Source organism: Halichoeres trimaculatus, unplaced genomic scaffold, assembly GCF_033239565.1.
Source record: "Halichoeres trimaculatus isolate MK-OKI-2021-1 unplaced genomic scaffold, fHalTri1.1 fHalTri1_scaffold_11, whole genome shotgun sequence".
Taxonomy (NCBI): Eukaryota; Metazoa; Chordata; class Actinopteri; order Labriformes; family Labridae; genus Halichoeres; species Halichoeres trimaculatus.
Genome location: NW_027437189.1, coordinates 24,793,811 through 24,818,378, shown reverse-complemented (window position 1 = coordinate 24,818,378; position 24,568 = coordinate 24,793,811). Strand labels below are relative to the sequence as shown.

The following is a 24,568-nucleotide window of genomic DNA, read 5'->3' as shown; positions in this document are numbered from 1 at the left end:
TACTCCTATTAATGACTAAAGATTAAATCTGTCCCGGGAGCTGGCCCACACGGTGACGTGCTTCGTGTCCTCCGATGTGCCCCGCTGTCCATTCTCCTGCTGCAGGGACAGCGGCTCTGACCGTCTCCGCTACCGGGTCTTTCCGGCACACTTTCCGCGGTGCTGGGGATCACTCAGATGCTGCGCCTCGGCTGCACCACGTTTACAGGCTAGGAGAGGCGCTTATTTGATTGGTGAAAACAGCGCTCGGCTGTGTTAAACCCACTCACGGCTTTTCTCCTCCCTCTCTGCCATGGCGTGGACGTGCACCTCTGCACTCCTCTGCGTTCCTCTGCGCCTCTCTTGGAACTGCAGGAAACTTGCAAAGTGCACTGGTCACACCCTCTCCGCATGGCGAAGGCCGGCGCAGGGCAGGTGCGCCTGCGCTTGCGCCTGGTCTACGAAATTAGAGCCCATTGTGTTTGTTATGAACAAGGTGAGACAAGGTAAACTACAACATTTCTCCATCCCTAAAACCATAATAGAATTTCAAAATAATAAAGGTTAGGGGTTTTGCACAATCAGGGGTGTTTCTGATGAGCAGCTGTATTGTAGCTGTTTGCTCTGAGGCTAGAAGTCCACCCTAGCTCTCTATCTTTTTGGCCCCTCATTGACTAAAAATTTGGTTAAGTCCACATGTCCAGTTTAGCAACGGCCACAATAAAACTCTGCTTCAAAAACAATCAGCAACTTCCACCAGGGAAAAAATGAAGCCAGCGTGAAGGGGCTAAAAATTGCAGTTCAAGGAGTCCCAAGGAGCTTGAGGCTTGCTCCTGGTGTACTGGAAACCATATGGAGACCATAGACTGGAAAAAAAAAATGGACGTCATCTTGCTGGGCCACAAAAACTGCTCCCCCTGGTGACTGGCTGCAGTATAGGTCAAAAAATCCAGCTCTCCAGTTATTCCAGATAGCCTGTGGTCAAACTTTAAAACACTAATACACCTCATAGAAATGTGTCTCACGTCCAATTACTTTGGTGATCTGAAGATATAATTTGGCTGCCTTGTATTCAAGTCCTCTTTTTTTCTGAAAATTTTTGTTTCATTTGCACTTACATTAGTTATAAGAGGTTGAGAATGAGGTTCTAAGCCACGTTTAACAATGGTAGACAGCTGCCAGTCTTGTGTATTTTTTTCAGGGATTGTAAAATATGTCGAGAGGTAGAGTCAGGAAGTGATTGAACTCTTGAAAGAAAAAAAATATTATTATTTTTGTCGCTGGGTTCCACTCAGATTCTCCCAGAATCCCTCACAGTCTCTAGTGCGCAGATTCTGGCTGCACAACTGCTTCTAGGCTACGCCTGTGACGGGGGTATTTTGGCTTCAAAACTGCACAATGGTTAAAATGCTGTCCACTCTATATACAGTCTATGATTGATACCAATGCAAAAACTCAAAAAATGACATAAGTCTAAATACATAATTTCTCCATCAGCAAAACTCCGGTGGGTTGTTTTTTAGAATTACTCAGCAATTTGGAAGATATTATGATTACGAGTTTGCCTAATCAGAGGCACAGCTCACCTGACTGACAGGCGGGCATCCTGGATCTGCTACTAAGTATGCTCAGAGCCAGCCTTTTGAGTCCAGCATATTCAATATCCTGATGGGAATGGGCTTCAAAACTCTGTTTTAGATACAGGTGGGCAGCATCAGAGATGCTACGTCCATTTGTTATACATTCAAAAACTAATGGGTGATGTTACTAAGATGATGTCCAGGTTTTGTACAGTCTATGGTTATGATGTTCAGTGGGGTAGAAACATTTTAAAACTGTCAAGCAGCCAAGAGTTGCCTAAGAGTAATATGTATGAGCTTTTGTTTTTATGGTAGAAATGATAAACACATACAAGAAGTGCTTTATTTACACATGGTTACGTTTTTAATCATGTTCACTTCTAAACACTTCAATTTCAAAAATAATTTTAAATCAAACATTTATTTTATAAAAAAAAAGATTGTTTATTTGTTTTTATTAATCTCCTAACTTGTTACCTATTGTAAAGCTTTTCATCTGTCTTCTCTCTCTTTGATCTTCATCTTTTTACTGTCTTAGGAGAGTTTCCATATTTCCTGAAAACATCAAGTTCAGACACATACAGTGGATAAATGTCTTCCTGTTATGTTAGATGTGATGATCTGAAGTCTGATAGCTGTTGAATCAGAACTATACAAAGCTTAAAGCTGGGCTGAGCCTCTTTTCACATGATATAGCTGTCATTTGTAACAGTTCCCTCACTCTCACACTCCGGTTAATGCTGTCAGCTAAAAACCTCTGCTTCCAAAAGGCATTTTTCCAAGATAAAACAAAAATCCACCTCTCACCTTCACACTGATGCTGATGAGCTTTTCCCATTGTGCATAGCCTTCGTTTAAGGAACTTGGAATGAGGACATTTCTGACAGTTATAGGGTTTTTATGAACGCTCTGGAAGGCTTTTGGTCTGTTTGGAAACATAAGATAGTCCCAGGCCTGGAGCTGACCCTCAAACCATGGGTCAAAAATCCTTCATGCTTTCAGGTTTACAAGTGTGCATATGTTTGAGTCTGGATGTTTTAGTGTATGTGTGCACACATGTGTAACTGTGTGTCTTTGGTGCCTTTGAGGTGTGTTAAGGTGTGTTTTGCTCTTTGATGTTTGGCATTGGGTTTATAAAGGGGTTGGTTAAAAGCCCTGCATTTTTTAGTGTTAGTGCGTGTGTGTGTGTGTGTGTGTGTGTGTGTGTGTGTGTGTGTGTGTGTGTGTGTGTGTGTGTGTGTGTGTGTGTCCTTGTGTTGGCCGGCAGAGTGGATGTGGTTCACCTTGCACTGGCCACCTGTAAGCCATCGACAGAAATTAGCCTTTTTACTCTTGATGGGTTGCAGAACAGAGAAGGAAGGGGCGATGAGAGTGCGGGGTGCAGGGAGTGGGTTGCCTGTTGTGGGCTTTTGGAGAGGTGTGTGTGTGTGTGTGTGTGTGTGTGTGTGTGCATGCATGTGTGTGTGTCTGGAGGAGAAGGATATTTGGACAGGCAATTTTCAAAACTACACTCCGTGTGCCATCAGAACAGAGAACAGTAGAGACAAGGTATAGACCATACAATGAAACCATTTGTTTCTCATTTGCCTTCACTGTCTGGGGATAAATGTGTGTGTGTGTGTGTGTGTGTGTGTGTGTGTGTGTGTGTGTGTGTGTGTGTGTGTGTGTGTGTGTGTGTGTGTGTGTGTGTGTGTGTGTGTGTGTGAGTGTGTGTGTGTGTGTGTGTGTGTGTAGTGAAGTGATTTAGCCCTATTTTTCTGGCAAGTAGCCCGATCCTGCTCCAGAGTTTAGCTCTTACTTTCCTAAACACACACACACACACACACACACACACACACACACACACACACACACACACACACACACACACACACACACACACACACACACACACACACACACACAAAACCGGGTCTCATTACGCTCAGTAAACAAATAAGTCATTAATATCAGCCTGCAGGCTCTGCACATTCACAAATACAAACATGAGAACACTCGTGGACACACCAGCGACCACGCCCTTTCTCACCACGCTCAGGATCCTATTGGCTGTGGAGTACAGGACCATAGCGAGACTAATGATGTGGTTCTTGTGTTCCTACTTCCTGTTCTTTGCTGGAGGACTTCCTGTGGCAGAGTCATGTGGTCCTGATTACCCCCATGTCTGCTCCCCCTGGAGCAGGACTCATTCACTCTGGTACGCACACTCAGAGTCGATATAGAATAACCCGTGGTGCTCTCCTCAGATATGTGATATTATTCATCAGGGTCACTTGAAACACTGAGCATCTGTGCTCACTTCTCTTCTCTCTCAGTTCCTCAGTCTGTTTCTGTGTTGTTGTTTTTTTTTCATCCTGTCCTTGTTCTGTAGCCAGGAGGTTGTTTGGTGTGATGAGAAGCTGACTGGTCCTGTTGTATTTTACTCAGTGCTCTGCAGCCCAGCCCTGGCACCAGACCTCACAGCTGCACTATTGATCAGAGGGTTTGTTAGCTCTGTTGAGAGAGGAGCACAAACAGGGACTTTTTTTGAATTATGAAATCAATACAGATTAAACAGCTAAAAGGGGGACTGAGGGGAAAAATACTTCTTTGTTCATGGAGATTCGGCTTTTAAAGAACCATATCAGCGGTTTTGCATGTTTTATCCAAGGGAATTGAAAGCACACATTTTTACATTAAGCCTAAAAAAATAGCTTGAAACACAATGAAGCAGCCTCAACTGGTTTCAAAATGCATCGCTGCATCAGTCTAACATCCGTATCAGCCAAGATTGGCAAACATCTGCCATCAGCTAAATGTGTGATGACAAATGTCAGCAGCTGATGCGTTTTTGTTTTGTTGCATCAAATTAATGCTGGCACTCTGTGTGCCTAACTGCTGATTCTGAAAGGAGGTTTTCATCATCAGGTTGTTAAAAGTCAGCTGTCAAACAAACACTGATGTGACATGAGAGGGTAGAGAAGGATAATTTATTTTCATGGTCGGATGTCAAAGTAAATGTCAGCAGTGTGGGAGTTATGTACCATCACTTACAGAGATGATGAGCATGTGGTTTCTCGTACATGTTTGAGTGACTGACAACAAAATTAAATCCTTAAATGTTCTAATAGGGAAGAGGACACAAATAATTCCTAAGAGGTAATGAAAAAACATCACTGTAATATCAGCTCTGAGTTTCAGGATCAGTATATCCCTCTTTTTTTTTTTTTTTTTCATTTTCTGAGTTTCAGTTGACTTGGGCAGCTGTGGCTCTGAGACTTTGTTTCTCAATTGAGGGTTCAATCCCAGCCCCAACAGTTGCATGCTGAAGTGCAAGACATTGGATTTCAAATTGCTCCCACTGTTGGTCAGCGGTGTGTTGACATATATGAATTAGTTTGCTAAAACTGATGGTTCCTACAACAGCAGTCTCTGCCGTCAGTGTGTGAATGTGTTGTGGAGGGGTGATTGAGAGCAGAAGTGTAAAAGCGCTTGGTGATCCGAAAGACTAGCAAAGTGCTATTTGAGTACTGGCTCAATTACCATGGGTTTAAGATTATTTATTCCAGACAGCAATTCAAGATTATTTCTTTACTCATTTATGTATTGGATTGGACAGCATGAGAGAGTCAGTAGGTTTGTATGCAGCTTAAGAAATTGGACTATTAGCTTAGTCAGCGCAAGTTCAGACTAACAAGATGCATGTAAACAGCTTAGTCAGACCGAGAATGGACTGGGCATAGCTCGATTGACACACCTAGATAAAGTGATTGCTATTGGATAGCAGTTGGATCCAGCAGGACTCGCAGGTCTTGTTATACCTCGGAGTCCGGTGTGGGCAAATTTCGCCTGAAAGATGAAGTAGATGACCGTGATAAATCAGGTTGCTACGTTCCAATACCACAAACAAACATGGAAAAAGACAGCAACAAGTCTAAGTTTTGGAGAGAGGAGGAAACAGCCTTCCTTCTAAAATTTATGAATGGGAAAAAATACACGAAAAGTATGATCAGTGCCACCTATCGTAGCCTAGTGAGACATTCTTGGCCAGAAGTTGGATTCGCTTTTCTTCATGTATTGCAGATAAGACTAGATCCCCCCTGCTGTGACTTTTTGATATGACTTAGTCGGATTGCTGCATGCATCTAACGGACTGACTGAGTATGTGGAAAGAGAGGAGAATGACAAGCACCAGATCATGCTGAAACCAGGAAATGATGCTACAAGCAGCAGAGCAAGGACTAAGGCCTCTTTACATGGAGCACCTCATCCACCAACTGAGCTGAACCAGCATCTTATCTTCCATTTATTTAATTAAAAAGTTCTCCATTGCTTGCTTAAATCAGTATTATTATTTATTTTTATGTGACATAGTTTTGTTGTTGTTGCAAACCAGTGCAGGAAACCAAACAAACTGAATTGCTTCCAACCTTGAATTCTGACAATGGTCTCAGACAGCGTTGTTGGTGGCCAAGCTGATGCTTTTTTGGAGGAAACATCATCTTTCATGGCTTTTTACTGCCATTTTGATTTTCATGTTGGTCTTCTGTGTTCAATATTCTTACAGCATCCCGCATTCATTAAGAGTTTGTTTGCAGCAGGCTTTTTAAGTTGGACTCATCTTGAATGCAGAGTATCCAATATGTATCCAGCTGCATTACCATCATCAACAAAATCATAGCAAAAAATAAAAACAAATATTGTTCACAGATGGCTCACCTGTTTCAATAATGTTTCAAAAAATGTACTGAATTTTCATCCAATGTTTATATCACATGGCTGCCCTGAGCTTATGCCTTGGAAAGAGGTCAGCAGTAACATAATCATGGTTTTTATTTGTATACAGAATTTTTGTTTAATAGGATAAAGCACACAAAAGTATGATTTTATAAACAGGGTGGATCCAAACAGCTGAAAGAAATTGCTTTAATCTAATAATCTTGTGTTGATGTTGAAATAATTTTTTACATTTCCTTTAGAAGAAGCGGCCGTGTTATCAAGACGGAGCATCTCACTGTGTAACAGCTCCAGCCAAGTGTAAAGTTGTCACTCCTCATCTGAGCTCTGCAGGATAGGAAAAAGTGTGTTTGGAGTGTGTGTGTGTGTGTGTGTGTGTGTGTGTGTGTGTGTGTGTGTGTGTGTGTGTGTGTGTGTGTGTGTGTGTGTGTGTGTGTGTGTGTGTGTGTGTGTGTGTGTGTGTGTATATGTCGAGCCACTCTCCAAGGGGAAATTGTTAGCAAATGGGCTCCAACTGCTGGCCTTTTAGCTTTGCAAACACAACCTGAAGGCCTCTCTCCACATCCCCCTTCACTCCTCTCAACCCCCAACTTCTCCTCACCCACCTCCTCCCTACGGCTTCAATTCACCTGCCTAATAACCCCAAGGCTTCTCATCCTTCTCCTTTCTCCCTTATTTCCCTTCACCCCTTTTCTATTCCACCTCACCAACATGAGCCGTTCCCTACCTATTCATCACCCCCCTCCCTTAGCCTTCTGGTGTCTGCCTCTTCACACACACAGAGTCATTCCTGAGTGGGTAAATAGAGTAAATTGGGTCTGACCCCCGGGGTTAGAAGAGGCCATGCTCTCTTTTCATGTCAAAGCCATCTGAAGGCTGATTGGTTGATTGCAGTGCTCTCCACTTCCAAAAAGGCTCCCTTGTGCTGCTGTAATTGCCCTATCATGCGCGCTTACACACATCCACACACTTTAACGTGCACACACGTACATTCATATGGACACACACACACATTCTTACAGCCAAATGACTTAATTGGTGTTAATTGCATAATGACAGTAGTGAATTTGAGCTGGGTCAGAGGTGACACAGGTTTGAGGAGGGAGGGGGATGAAGAAAGGATGTCGAGAAGATGTGAGAAGAAGACTGGCACTTCTAGTCAGGTTCCCTCTCTTTCTTCCACAACTCCACTGCAAGGTAATCCTCGAGCTGATTGCAGAAAGTTGGCCAGGTTGACTCACATACGCACACTTTTAAACACACAAACACAGAAAAGCCTTTGTGGAATTGGAGGGATGCTCTATACGCTAAACACAAGGATTCAATTTGACTCCGTCAGCATCTGAGCATGTGTGTATACGTGTGGGTTTCAATGTGTGTATTAAACTATACTTGCTGTTTGTGTGTGTGTGTGTGTGTCTGCTGGGGCAGCTGAAAGGGCTCTGTTGGTGAAAACGTTTAAGCCATCATCATTAGAGCGCGTTGGGTACAGAGGTGTGTTTTAGTGAAGGACATAATTGGCCCGTCATAGTGCTGTGTAATCTTCTCATATTCTATGAAAACAGCAAAAGCTATTGGCCGTAATGGCTGTGTTTAAGGCGGGACCTTCCCGTGTTAAACATACACAACTTACGCTTGATAAGAGCTGGAGCTGAAGACAGAGGAAGAGGAAGAGAGGCTGGGGTGGGTGATGCCCTGCAGCCATTTATTCTGTCTCTATTCTCCTCTGTACACATTTATTTCCCTCTCATATTGTTTCACGGATATCTCTCCACAGATATGTGTGTGTGTGTGTGTGTGTTTGAACCCAGTATGAATTGGATCGCGTGATTTCAAAACCAGAGCTTTCTCAAGTGGAAACATCGCTGTGTCTGAGACCACCCGGGATTCATTTCTCTTTTGTGAAAATGTTATTGTGTATATGCATGCATGCGTTTGTGTGCATGTCTGGACTCTGCTGCAATTAAACCGGTAGATCTGCCCGTGCACACACGCCTGAATCCCCATGTGTTTTCCTGCAAATGCATGTGTCCTTGTGTGCGTTTGCGTGTCCTTGTGTGTAGGAGTTTGAGTATCTCCCATCCTGCTGTTTATAGGAGGGAGTGAAAAGTGATGGAAGGTATGAAGAGAGATGGGCCAGTGATGACATAGCCTTATGTTCACCCCCTCTGGATATGGCCGCCTCTATATTACATCTATCCATCATAAGGCCGCATCGAGTCCCTCATGGCTTTCTTTACCATTGGAAGCTCGATGTCCTCGCTACATGTGTTAGTCTCATCAGTGTTCAGCTCATATGGTACATGTCACGCTCATACTTGTAAGGTCTGAATGTACTTTGTCATACCCGCTGCATACTTGGTGTGTGTGTTTTGTGTGTGTTGCCAGTATTGACTCTCTTTAAGTGGTTTTCGAAGCTCAGATGATAGATGTATAGTTCTCTTGTAGCTCTGCAGAGAGACTTCCCCCACAGGCGCATCCAGACACAAAAGAAGCTGTCACTCTCTTCGTTTCTGATCTCACTGTGTGTTCATTCAGCTCTGTGTGCTCGGCTCATGTAAGAGGGGTTTTTGTGTGCACGTGTAAATGCCTCAGCGTGCGTCTGAGCTGTCACCTGTTCCTTGTGCTCGGTTCAGGCCCTGTCTCAGGGCGAGCCTTTGATCTGCTCGACGGGAGATTCCTACAGTGTGAAATAGCTCCGGACAGATTTACTCAATGAAAGAGCACGCCTTAACCACTGTTATTAGACTCATTTTTTTAAACATCACTGCTTGTTTCTGTCTCTTGTTCAGTCTTTGTCACTTGCTGCTTTCTTGCTTATGCAATAGACATGCTTGTAAGTGTGCTTAAGTCTTATAATGTTGGGTTTTTCTGCCATTTTAGCACTGAAGCTTTGCATACAGTTGTAGCCTGCGTCAACAAAAGTTTCTGAGTTTTGCAGTTGAAGCCAACGTTATAGTTTATGTTACTGAAGAACAGATGTGTGGAGGCTGATATGATATCTAGCAGGACAGAAACGTAGCTTATAGTCCTTAATCATTGAATCCATATTTCCCGGTGGAAAAATCCGACCCGACACAATGACTGAATGAATTCTTTTCCATTATTGTTGTTGCATACGTGTGACAGCTCAGGAATTTGTGAAGGCAAGAGAGATTTTCAGAGACCTGAGAAAACACTAGCTGGACCTGAATCTGACTCTGTAGAACTCTAACCGGACAAACAGCTCGCCTCCTGATCCTTCTCCTTCTCTTTCTTTGAGCTCCGACAGTCTGACAAGTAAGGTTGGGCGTGTCTGTCTAAGCTGTTGGACATGTGTCAGAGTCCAGGTGGGGAGAGACAAAATGCAGTTATCATGATGAAGCACTGCCCAAGTACCACACACACATTCGTACTAGCTGTTACAGAGGCTGGTGGAAGTTTATTAAGGTGATTCACTGGCAGTCATACGTTTTAGAACACTCCAAATCTTTCACTTTTTTAAAAATTGAAATTCAGACAGTTCATTTCTAGCTTGAAATGGTGCAAACGTAGGTGGTGAACTGCCGGGGTACATTTTATAGTTATGACAAAAGGCTTTAAATTATTCTGTGATTTATTGTCTAATATCATTTTTGAAATTGTTTTATACTTGAATTTCAGAGCACAATGAGACATCATACTGCATAATTTTCAACTTTAAAACATGTAAAAATTGTGATTCTCTGAAACTTTTGACTTGTTGTGCCTATATCTAGGTGCTGCATTCTTCAAAAATAAATGACCATAAAGGAATTGACACTGTGACATTTCTGAGAGTAAAGACAGTCTTATACAAAAAGAGGAGAAATCAGACTTTATCGCAGCTTTTCTGCAGCAGAGACGATGCCAAGATTAGCCACAGGTAGAGAAAAGCCAGGGCACCTCAGGGTCCAATTTATGTTTGCTTAACCACAGCTGGACACATTTATTACCTGTGTGCTTATGTAACCATAAAATCAACATCCTATAGACCTAACTCATCTTATCGTACCTGTTGGATGGACACCTCGAATCTCCATATTTAATGATTTTGATTTCTTTTCATTAATCAGTTTTTTTGATCTTCATTTACTTTTATCCATCATTAGTTTACAACAGATGAAAGTATTTTAAAAAGCTTGTGTTCTGTTTGTAGAAAAAAATGGTTAATTCAGCATGCTGTCCTTTAATCCTGTCCTTCCAGTTGTCTTTCAAGCTTTTCACGTAGATCCCTTCATGTACTCTAAACATACCACTGGTGGACGAAAAATCTCAAGTCGGGTTTTTATCTACACAAATTTATTCCAAAACTCTGATGGCCCCTGAAAGTAGCTTCGCTGTCTTATTTAAAAATGGCCTTTCAGACTTCTTATTCTTCTCCATACACCGTGGAAGTAGGTAAAGTTGTGCCAGAATCCTTGACTCTATCTTTCAATGTTGTAGAGAACCGATATGGATTTTTTGGGGCCGATACTGATACTGATTATAAGCAAGGAGTAGGCAAGGAGGCCGATAACCGATGATTGATTTGAAGCCAATATCAATTTGCAGTCAAAGTAAAAATATTGGCGTAAAATTTTGGACAATACAAACTCCAACACTTAACTGTATTCAAATGCCTTCAAGCATATGTTTATTAAACAGCTTCCAGGCTTAGCAGCACATTTTATAAAGTTAAATGAAAACTTGAAAAAAAAAACCATAGCTAAAGTTTTCTACAGTTAATAAAGTTTTCCAAAATTTCAATGTAACTGCAACAGACAGAATTGAGCTTGTGCCGCTTTTTTTACTGGCATGTAATGCAGTTGAATTAATTTTCTGTTTAGTTTTCACAAAAATTACTTTCCTTTGCTCAGTTAGGCTGTGTTTAGAGTTTGCTAGCCGTTGTGAGTTACAGAGGACTGGAAGTTTATTACAATTTTGGGAGAGTCTGCTGCCTTAACTCACACATATCTGCTATCCAGAGTTTCTCCTTTTGGCAAAACCTTTTTTAACCTATTTTATGTGCGTGAGAGAGACAGCGCTGCATGGGCACAGCTTGCACTGCTGATTGGCTGTTATCCGAGCCATGGTTCTGCTTGTAACCAATCGGAAGGTACTGTGGGTGGGACAGTGCTAGGGACTGAGAAGTGACTGCAGACAGTGGCATGGCTGCATAAGAGCCGAAACAACACAGTTTTACATTGATTTCTTATCGGACGTTGGATTACAAAAAAGGCTGATGCCGATACGCGCTAAAATGCCAAAAATTATTCGGTACCATTTAAAAGAGTTGTATCCCCCTACTCAGTTAAAAACCACATCCCTCAGCAGCACTTGTTTGCTCAAATGTCTTCAAAAGTTTGTGTTAAGTCCTTCCACTTTAGCCCCTTTTTAAAGCAACTGATCTCTTGCTGTATGCAGTTTTGTGCAAATTTTTGTACAAAATTTTGTGCTATGGATTTTGTTCTCTTTCTCTTGTAGGTACAGTGTCTGTAGAAAAGGATCCTTTATATTGCATGTATTACCAGGAAAAATCATAACAGTTTTCAAAACTTGTATCAATATTTATTTGGGCATGTAAGTATTTTTGTAGAGCTGGTATAAGTTAAGGTAAGGTTAAGGTTGTGCTCTGGCTACATTTTTTATAGCGTTGAGTTATTATGTGTTTGAAAGGACTAAAAGTAAAAAGGAATCCAAAGTCAGCAACTCACATTTCTGTTTACATTTGTTATTTAAAATACAGAAATATTATCACTGGGCATGAAATACTTTCCAGATTTTTTAGGTGAAGTCTATGTTACCCTACCTTACATTCCCATAGGCTACATACTACACCCATGCAATGTCTATTTAATGTCCATCAACTATTTGGGTTGACTTCTCCTTCAACTATGTGAGTGGACTGAGATGCCTGTCACCTGTCATTACAGCAAACTGGGGGAGAGCTGTGGAGTATGCAGCTTTAAGAGAACCACTCAAAGATGTGGGGTAATGTGAGTGATGGTTTAAAGTCACATTCTGTGACCTGAGAAAGCTCCTACTAAACATCAGCACATGACCTTGCTTGGGAGGCCTGAATTCTTTCAGCCTTAAGCCGATACTATTCCCAGCACATTTGCACAAAATGGACCAAGTTAACACAAACGTGCACGCACACACGCACACACACACACACACACACACACACACACACACACACACACACACACACACACACACACACACACACACACACACACACACACATCATTTCACTCTGCACATTTTACATACTTCTAGAAGCCTGAAAACACTTCATTTAATCGCTTTGCTATGGTTATTTTAGTGCAAACTATCAACATCTCTTATTCTGTCCTGAAATCAACATCACGTCGTGAGTTTTAGTTATCTCAGTTCAGTGTGCACAGCCAATATTTCACCTCACAGACTTTCAAAGCCATGGTGAGGACAGGTTTACATACATTACAGTTCCAGCAACACTCTATATCATCCTCAGCTATCAAAACAATCCGTAGTTGCCAAGCCGGTGCATCATAACCCTCTGCATAAATCCCAAAACAAGTCTTAAGTTGAGTATGACCCTTGGTGCTGTCAGTGTGTGTGTCTCTATCAGCGTTTATTTAAATGGTACAGTATGTTTCAGCTGTAAATACCACAAAACTATGAGCCTTTTTGTCAAAACTAATGAGGATTATTTACTCTCTATCTGCGCCCAAAGCCAAACCTCTGTCTCTTTCTACGATCTTTATTTACGACCCGCACTATCTCCCTCTAAGTTTCACCGGTGGGACCTTCCTCCGTGTCGTGCAGAGCGATCCAAGAGGTTGTTAAAGGTTCAAGATGGATGCTTAGAGAGTGTCGGTGGTTTCATTTATGGTGAAAAATTCAAATGTGTAAAGTTTTAGTTCAGCGGGGGACTTTTATAGTTTAGTGAAGTCCAAGAAACCACAACTGGCTCCTACATCTGAACTGTTAGTATTTATACTCTCTCCTTTAATGTCCTACCACACGTAATATCTCTTCTCTCTTAAGCTACACAGGTGGGTTATTCCCCCTGAAACATCCCCCCTTATATTATTTTCTGATTCCATTCCTACTCCTCTCATTGCTCCACAGCATGCCTGCTAGCAGTGGGACCTCACAGTCTGGTGGACCTACCATGTTGACAAAGAGAAACTTTCCCCCTGTATTTGATGTGACATTTATTTTGAAGGACTCTAGCTAGACTTGGAAAGCAGCATCACTTAAACTCTACTCTGAGGGTGTTTTAATGTTTAAATGTGTACTAGTTTTCAATCATAATAACACCCAGAAGTAGAAAATGTAAAACTGTTTTTAGTTGTCTTTTCTCACACACTGACACACAGGTCAGACTGGGGTAGCGATCATCAGCAGACCACCTTGTATTGGGAAAACCTTCCTCTTTATCCCCAGCGCATATCCTATGTGTCTCATGTCCTGAGGCAGTACTGACCCCGGGAGCACCAAACCGACCCCACAAACAACATGATTGGTTCTTCCTGAGACTGGACTTAAATAGCATTAAGCAGTGCGGTGCAGCTGTGCCAGCACAAACACACTCACTCCACTTGACATCAAACTCGACTTTGTCACTCCGTCTCAGATCCTGTTTGGACACACATTTGGTTTAACAAAGAAGAGTCGAATACTGCCTGTGCCTGTCCATGTTGCGAAAGAAAGAAAGAAAGAAAGGAACAGGCATACTGGAAAAGGAATAAAGCAGAAAACAGAATCAGTTAACCCCTTGCCCAAGTGGGATTGAGGAATAAATGAACACATTGTTACCGTTGGATTGCCAGGGGCTCTAATGTTTGATGACCAAACAAAAAACTTAGCTGACTGTGTAAATCTCTGTCTGAACCTGTCTACCCTCAAATACTTTTAACTTCTGAATAGGCATTATTATCAGATTCTGTTTACACAAGTGTCCTGCACACACACACACACACACACACACGTAGATACAGAGTCATAGGCAAACACCAATACACATGCAGAGGCAGACACACTCCAGCACACCTATGTGAAGGTGAGCCTGTTTTTTCTTTGTGGGTAGATTGAGATCTGAAGGATCACATTTATTTTCCTAAGTGGTTCGAGTGATGCTGGAAAGACCTGGGATGGCCAGACCAGACTGTTTTATGCTCAAAGATATGGCTTCATCACCTCAGTGCTGCTCAGGACACACATGCACAAAAAATCGAGAAATTACTCCTCACAATCTACTGACATATCCGACACCTATGCAAAAATTGATGTTACCTTGTTTTAGATGACATTCAGAAATTAGCTTTTTTTTATTCAAGTATTTTACACTAATTAAGCAGAAATTTATCAAGTATGTACAGCAGGTTTAGACTGAGCTCAGTGAGGTGTGTGTTTCATCTTGGCTTTTAGGCATAATTTTATACTGTAGAAACAGGGAATGAGAAAAAAGATGCTTCTCTGTCTCCAGTCTGGTTTGGTAACAGAGCAAATCAGTTAAGAGAGGGAGCCGAACTATGGGCAATAAAAACCAGATGGAGAAGCTGGGAGTCTGTGGGCAGCGAGGGAGAGGAAGCGTCGAGTCAGGTCAGGAGTGAGGACTGATGGGTCAGTGGAGTCGGTCTCATCTTGAGAAGACATCAAGAGGAGGGTGGAGCATTTATAGCACCCCAGAAAATAGCTGAGGGACAGGATGCTTGAATAAGCACAGCGGGACACACACAAACACAAATATGAGAAAAGGAGAGATAGAAGGTGGAAAGGGAAATGTAATAGTGAATAAAGACATTAGTCTGTGACAGTGCTGTTTGTGCAGAATGAGCCTCAGCCAATCGTCTGGCTCTCTGTCCTCTTTTCCATCTTTCCGGGAACAAGGTCTTGACTCCAGCCCACACTGTATCTCCTGCATGGAAATTCTCTTTCCTTATGAAACACGAATATAAATTATGAAATCATGTCCATCAATTTTTTCCCCACACATCAACAAAAAGCAAAGAAAGTTCAAGTCTTAATGAGTTCAAATTTGTTAGGAACAGCACAGCGCCTGGACTCACATGTAGTGTTACCCAGTTCAAAGCAAAAGTGAACACCACCACACACAACCACCCACCCCCCATGCCAAGTCTCCCTCCCTTCCTCCTGCACCCACATGAGAGTGCACCACAGCTTGGCTAGCATCCACTCCACTTTTTGTCCTCTGCAAATGGGGGTGAGAGGCTGTTACCGTGTCAGTCGGCATGGACCTCTTATCAAACCATCAGGCTACCCTCAGATTCTCTTTCCAGATGGAGGTGAGATAGGGCCTCAGAGGCCCGGACCCCCGCAGACACTGAGAGCATGGAGGCCTCCCCTGATCTCCTACCTGATGGAGGTGCTTTAATGTGGGCTCAGGTTTCACTCGTCTCCCCCTGCCCGGCTGGGCCTGCACTGGTGTCAGGATGCAAGCGCGTTCAGGGCTCTCCAGCCCGGGTTCTGACGGACCAGCGCTGCTGCTCCACTTCAGGGTTTAGCTCCAGGTCAAGGTGTTGTTATGGGACGCAGACTCACCGGGGTCCCTGTGATATTCTTACAATGGAGTGTACTGTAGGTGCAGTGGTGGGTTGTTTGCACAGGTAGTCACAGGCAGATATGCCAACGCTATGTACAGCACTGTCAGGCTTCAGCTGTACCTCTTACTGTGCCTGAAGCAAGGGGAGCATGGGAAGAGAGAAGGAATCTTGTGATAAAGATAAAAAAGATTGGAGGAGTAAATGAGCGAGATTAGTGGAAGGAACTTCTGCACATTGAGAGAAACAGATCACGAAAGGGGGGAGGAGGAACAAGGAATTTGGGGTTAGAGAGCAATCCATGCAACTTTTATTGTTGCGCAAACTTGTATTTAAGACCTGCATGAACATTTTACCCTTTATTAACATAGTTTCACTTTACCCTTAGGGCTTTTAAGAGATAAATGAATATTTGAAGATGCAACCTCCCTTTTGAATGCCTCCGCCTTTGTGTTTTTCAAATTTACTGATTTAAAGGAAGAGAAGTGCACATACAAAAGAGGTTTGAAAGGTTTAAAGCCTGTGTCTGTGTGTGCAAAATATGTCAAAACAACCTCCCATCAGGGGTAGCTCCTTCAGATTCCACCCGTATCATTTTAACATTGGCACACCTTGGCCGGACTCGGGAAACTCACCTCCATTCCACAGAGAGCCCTCCATCATTCCTCACAGGATTAGAGGCAAAAAAAAAGAGAAACAAGGAAGGAGAGAGGGGGAGAGTTCAAGGGAGGGATTGATCTTTTACTTTTTGTATCTGGCAGAGTCTTAACTACAATTTAGCTGGAATAATAAAAGCCTTAAAATTACCGAGCATTAACTCCTTCTGTCTTTCTCCCTTTCTGTCTCTGTAAATTTCAAACCAGATGTCCGTTTGAGAAGGTATGAGGAGTCGATGCACGCGTGTGAAGCAGTCTGAATGAGAGGAAAGCCCGGAAATGGCCCATGAGAAGCAAAGACTGACACACTTACAGATGCATGCTGCCTCTCCATGGGACTTTAATGAGTCTGATACATGAGATTTTCCTTTTTTTTCATCAACAGTCAACTCCACCTAGTGGTGTTGGAAATGAACAGATTCCTGGCTGCAGGGTAGAACAAACTGTAATGAGAGAAACCTTGCACCAGCGATTGTTTGTCTCTTTAGCCTGAGACTGCTGGAGAAGGGAGGATAAATACTGTGGCTTTGGATGTGAATCCTCAAAAGCTACAAATGGTGCAGATAATGTTGCCTCTGAGATCTGGCTCAGTGCTTTAGTGGCAGGGGCTGTCCGCCGTGAGAGGTCAGACCGTGTGAGTCGGTCTCTTCAGCCCCTTTCAGCCTGGCATCTGGGAGACTTGCTCACACTTGCTTTCACCCAGCATGTGTTTGCTCAGATGAAGGAAATTATGTAATTAGCCTTTGAGGGATTGTTTTCTTTCTCTCTTTACCCCCCTCCTGCTCTCTACCTTTACCCCTCGTCTGTTTCTCCCTCCTTCTACTTTTTTAAGTCCTGTGACAGCTGAAGATGGTTACAATTAAAATCCTGCCACACCCTCACTCACCTCATTTATTAATTGCTGAGACCGTCAGTGAAGAAAATGAGAGCTTGTCATCTGAGCTGTTGAAGAGCAGCTTTGTGTAACATCAAAGAGTGACTTGTGAAAGGTGTATGAGGGAGTGGAAATGGAAGCTGTGGGTGTGCAGAGGGGGGAGGTGGTGTCGGGCTGGGTTGTGCGCTTGGAGATGGGTGCAGGGGTACACACGGGCAGGATCGTAGGAGGGGGGGGGACCTGGCATTTTGCTCTCTAATTCCAGCCGGCCTGGAGGCCTGGAGCACTAAGAAGGGCCTCACTGTTGCTCTCTGGATCAGCCAGGTATTGCTTACATAAAAAGCAAGTGAAAACAGCTGTAGGGATAATTAGCTTGATTCTCCATTACATGCCATGAGGGCCAATAACTAAAAAATGGAGTTTTGTTTGGGTTAGAGCAGCAGCCCCAACCAGGAGGAAGTTGTAAAAGTCAGGCTTAAAAAAAAAGAAAGAAAGCGAGAAGGGAAAAAGGAAAAATGTGAAGAAAGAGTGAGCTCTTGAAGCAATTGTTGCAGGGAAGATGTTCTGGCTTCCTTGGATGGTTTGATGTAAACCAAATTTTTAAAGGGTTTTAAATGACTAATTGATTGGACTGTCACTGCTCCTTTTTTACTCATTAAATTCATTTTCTGATTTCTGCTTGTGAGAACTTGTGACCTCAGATTAATAAATTGGAACTACAACAAATGTTGAACTCTACTATTTTTTATCACATTTTACTGTGATAAATTGCATAATTACCTCCTATGGAGCAAAAAGAGATGAAGCATAGTTTTTTTGCAACAGTAGAAAGCATTTTTCATTATATCCAATAGATGCATTCAATAATTATGAAAAGTAATATGAGGGATGATTTGTTTCGTGTTTATTTTTACAAAGCTATGCTGAAATATGCTCCTTGTCTGACCTTGTGTAAGCAGTCGGTTTAATCGAAATCACAATATTTCTGTAGTCAGATTACAGGCCTGTATTTATAAAGTATTGCAACAGAAAGAAATATGTATGACTACTTTCCCTGTTGTCATTTCCCTCTCCCTGCAACCCCAAGTCTGCTCCTTTCTAGCAGAAATTGGCTTGTTTCACATGTCCTCTTGGTAGACCAGGCGAGTTAGGGGGAGGTGAGGTTAGGTGGACGGATTTTTGTACTGGTAATTTAATTTGGTGTGTTTCTGTTTTTTTTTTCTAAAGGAGTGAAAGGACACCGACCACAGGGTAATTCCAAGTGAAAGAGCAGCACTCTAACACTGGTGGTCCCAAAACTCTGCAAGGATCTGTTTAACAGGCAGTTTACATTAGTAGCACTCACAGACGAGGAGGAGCTCACCCGCTCACTTACTGACTCTCAGGCTTCAGATCCAAACCTCAGCACTGTGACACAGAGTTAACACGCTGACTAACTATAAGAGTACTTGTGAACTAACAAAAGCCCACAACCTCATTCAGACTATCAGTCCACTTTGATTTGAAATTTGGAATAGAATAAAATAGAAAATACTTCATTTATCCCAGAGAGGACATTCAGGAGGAGTCACAGCAGAAATCCCTACTTTTGTAAAACAAAAGTAAGAAAGTGTACAGAAAAAGCAAAAAGATACATGAGAAAATAGATGATGACAGCTTGTCCATCATTCTCCAGTTCAGCCAGCCTCCACCTCCACAGGGTCCAGGACTGAGCTTCTTCACTCATGCTCCATCTCTGTCTCCTGGATCCTGTCTGCTCACAGAAGGTGAAGATCTTCTGTTAGCTCTGTTAGGTATGTCTAAGAATAGCATGAAGCTACTCTGCCTTCTGGTATTCCCTCTGTGGCTGGGTTAGCGCAACTAGCTTGTCTATCTTATTGGAGATAGATCTTAAGTTCCCAATAACGATGGATGGAAGGACAGGTTGATGTCGTCACTTCTTAGCTCACACCTGAGAACCAGCACGTCGTCCTCACCTCCTTCTCCTCACCTTGTGGGAAATCATCAGGCCTTGCACCAGTTAGCATTGACATGCTACAGGCTGCTAACAGCTGATTCCATATGTAAACAATGCAGCCCTGGTTACATGTAGGATCTCCAGACAAACACAGGAGAAAAAACAGCAAAAAATATCACTGAAGACAAAACCAGTTTGGTGTCCAGGACCAACAAATTAACCACACAAAGTAATGATCCACTCCAAATGCAAAAATGACAAAAAAGAGATGAAAAAATTACAAGAAACAGACAAAGAAGACTGAGCCACTGCAACGGGCGGCCTCTTGCAATTTGGTGTACGTAGATCAACAAATCTTGGTACAAAATGAGCATGATGAACTAGCACAGACCTACCAGGTGGCACATGTTTTTTTCACCTCAGCAGACCTCAGTTTCTGCAAGGGGCAATTGCCAGTTTTGATAAGTCAATCATCATCCTGTCTCCAGATGCTGGCTAAACCAGTGTTAGTGTGAGAAAGTGTTAACCCTGTCCACTCCCACCATCAAGCACACAGAGAGTGGAGGAGTGGAGACGAGGATGAGGTTTATGCAAGGAGTAGGAGATAGGAATGGCTGATTGGAGCTGGAAGGAGATGATGGCTGAGGGCTGCAAAAGTGAGAGGGAAGGAAAATATGTTTTGAAGCATGAAAACATGTCATTTTTGAGCAATTAGGACACAACATGATAACTTGTTGTGCTGAAAAGCCATTAGCATTTTTTTTCTCCGTCACTAAAGGGAAGAGGTTTGATATGATAACTACCCCAGGTCGATGGAGTGTCAGGTAGTATTGTTAGTTATATCAGTAGCTGTTGAATCTGAATCTGTGACGACTCAGCTCATGATTACATTGAACTCCATCACATTCCTAGCCAAACTATTTGTACGCAGCCAGACTTTTGCTCATAGCTAGTGTCTGGCTGATAAATGAAATCTCCATGTGTGTTTACAACCATGTGTCAAATGTCCTCTCTTGTGCGTTATTGGCTAGAAAAATTATAAGCAAGAATTTTATATCGAACATCATTCCAAGACTGGAAAAATATCAGTTGGAATGAGTCCTCTGAAAGAAGAGCAGTATTTGATTTCAGTTGCTTTCAATCTTCTTCATATTTTAACATTTTCTCTTAATCAGATACAGAACAGTGACTATCAAGTGCTTCAACATGTACATATATTTTCTGTTTTTCACTTCAGTGTACATGCAGCTGTAGGTTTTCTTTGCTGTCTTTTGCAGCTGATGATGCAGAAAATTGTGGACAACGACCTTTGAGCTGAAAAGGCTTAAAGTGGCCTGTTAGAGCCATTTGAGCTCACTAAATTATCCGGAGCGCGGTTGTAACGTTCTTGGCTAACATAATATGCTTTGCTTTGTCACATGTTTCCAAAGCGGGCATAATCATGACCACAAATGCAGGACTTTCACCCCAGCACATAATATTCCATATGATTTTAACACTCCATCACAGCACAGCGGCACGTTAAATAATCACAGGCTGATAAGCGTACACACATTCATGACCGCATCCAGCGACACACATTTCCTCATTAACGGCACGAAACACAGGCGTCACACGTGAGTTTGTGTAGTCAATGCGTCTGTTGTGTGGAGGTAGTGAGGTGTTGACAGAGAAGAAAGAGGAGCGCTCTTCAAACACATCCACTCACAGGTCATGCTCTCCATTATGCCTTGCCGGGGGACATATTTGTTGATTCTCTGGCCCCTGAATCATTAATTTCGGGGCCGACGACAGCAAAGAAACTTGAGAATGGCTTCCCAGCGTGCATGCACAAAAAAGTGTACATGCGCAGACAGGGATTGGGTTACGCAAACACATACATGCACTGTGTTGCATAACAAATGATGGCACTATAATTGCTGCGCTTGTTTATTTACTCATGGCTGTAATGGATGGACCTTTTCTACAAGCCAGCCAATCAGAGATGGAAGGAGTGCGGGTAGCCGTGCACAACTGGATTCACCAGTCTTTCCTTTTAAAACACACAAACACAAACATAAACATAAGATTCAACTATTGATGAGTGACTCTTTGTGCTCAAGATGCTGCAGTTATTGTTGTATCCAAACTTCACCTGTGGTTTTCCCAGGTCCCTCAACCTGGTGTTTTTATTTCACGTCTCTAACTGTGCACGTCACTGAGTGACTGATGATAACGCCTTCAGTGATTGGTAGTTATTTTGGGGCCTGTTTGCTCAGCCTATGAGGCGCCCCCAGCGAGCTAGACATACATCATTGTTTCCTTTTTTTCCCCTGAACCTAACCCTCAGGAAAGAAGTGAGTTGTTGCTGACTGCTGTGCGGCCTGAATAACAGACACATTCCGATAGACTTTTTTTTTCTCTTTATTAATGAGCACTTGATGTTTGGGCCGCTGCCAGCTGCATTTAGGGCATTCTTAAGGAGCTCTGGAGGCTCGCCAGACAGCCAGAGGAAGAAAATGGTCAACCTAAGGCTAAGGAAAACTAAATATCTGCAGTGGACTTGAGTGTCTGATATCTCTTTGTCCATTACTAAGAAATATATTCATGTGATGTAACCTTTTAGGAAACAATAGAGGAAATTAAAAACAACTTAAGACCCTTGGCTAAATGATGCATCTTCATATCCCTGCGTGGAGTTAAGCATTTGTTTTTCATTCTTTGTGGTTGATTCGCAGACTGACTTTCTTTTTTGACTCATTGTTTCTGTTCACAGCTGCCTGTAGAGCCAGGTACCAGGAGGTTCAAGAGCTGCAAGTACACGCAGTGAAGCAGCCCAGATCTCTCCACCATCATGGCCATCAGACATACGTGTGCACAGATACACACATCCCCCAGGAGCCAGCATTTCAATTTAATGTGGACAAGCTTAGCTGGTCACAAATTCTCCATCTTACCCATGAATGTCTCCTTCACTGACAAACACATTGGCCCACTGAGTACTTAAGCCCGTTGTGGGTGAATGTCCCTCAGCAGAGCATCAGTCATCAGCATGGAGCTTCAAGGTATTGGCAAGCGGTCCACTGCCTTCATTTCCCTGCCTGTTTTCAATAGACTGGGAGCTGGATTCATTTACAGTACTGTGGTGCTACAGAGTTCTGGCTCCATATCAAGCGACAATCACTCCACCGCTGTCGACTACCAGTGTGGCTAAGCTGAGCCAGTGGAACTAACTGTAAACCCATGCCAATCCTGGACTGGTTTATGATGGCATGAATGTGTTTACATCTGCAGCTAAATAGCGAACTTCTGTAAATATCACAACATGGACCTCAGAATCTGCATCCACAGAGACCTTCTCAATGTACCGTGCCAAAGGAGACAACCCTGTCTGCTGAAACAAATTACCACAATGGGACTGTGTCTGAATTGTTTGGACTACTCAGTCAACTGACGCTCTCCCAGTTCCTGCAGAGAGATCAACAAGAAAAGTGAATTTGGGCTTTAAGATGCTCTGCAAAAAAAAAAAAGAAAAAAAAAGGAAAACAGACGTTTGAGGCTCAGCTTACATCTTTCAAAGAGATTCAGGGCCTTTTATTAAAGTGGAAGGAAACTTTGCTGACCTTAAATCAGCCACCTTACTGTAAGAAAAGTTGAATTTTACGTTTCTCCTTGTGTTCTTTTAGCCTGCTGTGCATTTGTTTGATGAACCGATATCATGTTCTGTTTGCTTTTCTACTTTGGAAACAGAGTGCCACTCTTTTTTTCTTTTTTGTTAGCTGTGTACAACTTCTTACGCTGATGAAGGTGTATTACTTTGTTGTCTGTATATTCCTGTGAATCTGAGTGGCTGTTCAGTTTCTAATGAAGTGACTTTCATTTTAAAGCACTGTGTCATTCTGTTTTTCTAACTGTACTGAAGGTTAACCTGAGGTGACTTTGAAATAAGTACAGTATTGTTGTGTTTTTATTCAACAGTATAGCAGTGTTTCCATTTCCCTCTTACTTAACATGTACAGTTTTTGTACAGTGTGTGTGCATGTGTGTGTGTGCGTGTGTGTGAGTGGTTTTATGCCGCTCTCATAACCGGGGGTTCACAGCCTTGACTTGTTCCACAGTGTTTTGCAGCGGTCAGCTCATTTCTGTTGTTTGAATAAAATTTGTTTTCACTAGAGCTGTAACATGTGTTTTATCAGAAGACAATAATGTGAACACAGACATCGGCGGTGTTATTGGTAAAATTTGAATGCAACAATGGGTATTTTCACAAGATTAAAGTTTCACCGCCAGTAATGGCAACTACAACAGACCCTTGCACTGCCCAAGAAAGAATTCTTCCCAGTTTTCATGGTCTACCAATTCTCTCCCTCTCTTTCTCTCATAAACTCAGCCAGATGTTGCCCAGTTTTCTTCCTTAGGGAACATAGGGGGGTGGAGGGGGGCTGCAGCGGAGGTGGAGGGAGGGGTATGGGAGAGGGAGGCGTAGCGAGGGATCAGAAATGTGGCGGAGCATGTTTTAAGTGCTCTTTGACGCAGTCCCAGCCTCCAGCATCCACCATGGTAACATTAGCTGGGAATGGACCCCTTGCTCGATTTGCAGGCACTTCACACTCACTTCTGCCACATGTATTCAAAGTCAGATGATACATTTTACCCCTTCAAAAGATAAAGCCAAAATACCTGCAAAAAAAAAAGTGACAAAAGATGGCCCTTAGCATTTCTTCTTTTTTTGTGCCAAAAACTGCACTTTTTATTTATCACAGACCAAAGAGGCTTACAATAACACAACACTTTTTTTTTGTACACTGATAAAAATCCAGATTTTTTTTCTTTTTATCTATTAACACTAAATATTTTTTGTCATCATTCTTTTTTTTCTGTCTAAAGATTTGTAAGAGTCAAATATTTTCAACTACAGCCTTGGACTGTGATCAATAAGATCAACTCAAGAATGTCTAAATGTGTTTATGTCCCCCTTTCTTTCTCCTCTGTCACCTGAGGAAACTCTTCATTCAGCTATAATTTATAGATCTTCAGGTGACTGCCTCCTTCTATTAATGCAGGCATAGCTTCACCCTCTATACTGAAAGTTATTCTATGTCAATTTCCTCTGTCCATGTGAAATTCTGTCCCAGACAATAGAAAGTGACAAAGTGTTCACCTCTGAATGCCTTCACTGTGCAGAGGCTGAGAAATGTACAGTGACATACGTGAAACCATTACACACTTTGACCTCTGACACTCATCTTTGGAAATATTGAAATGAACGCAGGCGGATTCCTCCAGATAATGCA

General features: G+C 42.5%; 1 protein-coding gene across 5 annotated transcripts in view; it reads left to right on the top strand.

The window, feature by feature from the left end:
• The window catches only part of LOC141799230 (ERC protein 2-like), a 185,507-nt gene extending 161,983 nt beyond the window's left edge, over window positions 1-23,524 (top strand). For all 5 annotated transcript variants that reach the window (XM_074681414.1, XM_074681411.1, XM_074681415.1 and 2 more), the window contains one exon: window positions 22,051-23,524. In XM_074681414.1, coding sequence (XP_074537515.1) covers window positions 22,051-22,104 — 54 coding nt within the window. In that variant the 3' untranslated portion in view covers window positions 22,105-23,524. The remainder of the gene's footprint in view (window positions 1-22,050) is intronic.
• The last annotated feature ends 1,044 nt before the right edge of the window (window positions 23,525-24,568 follow it).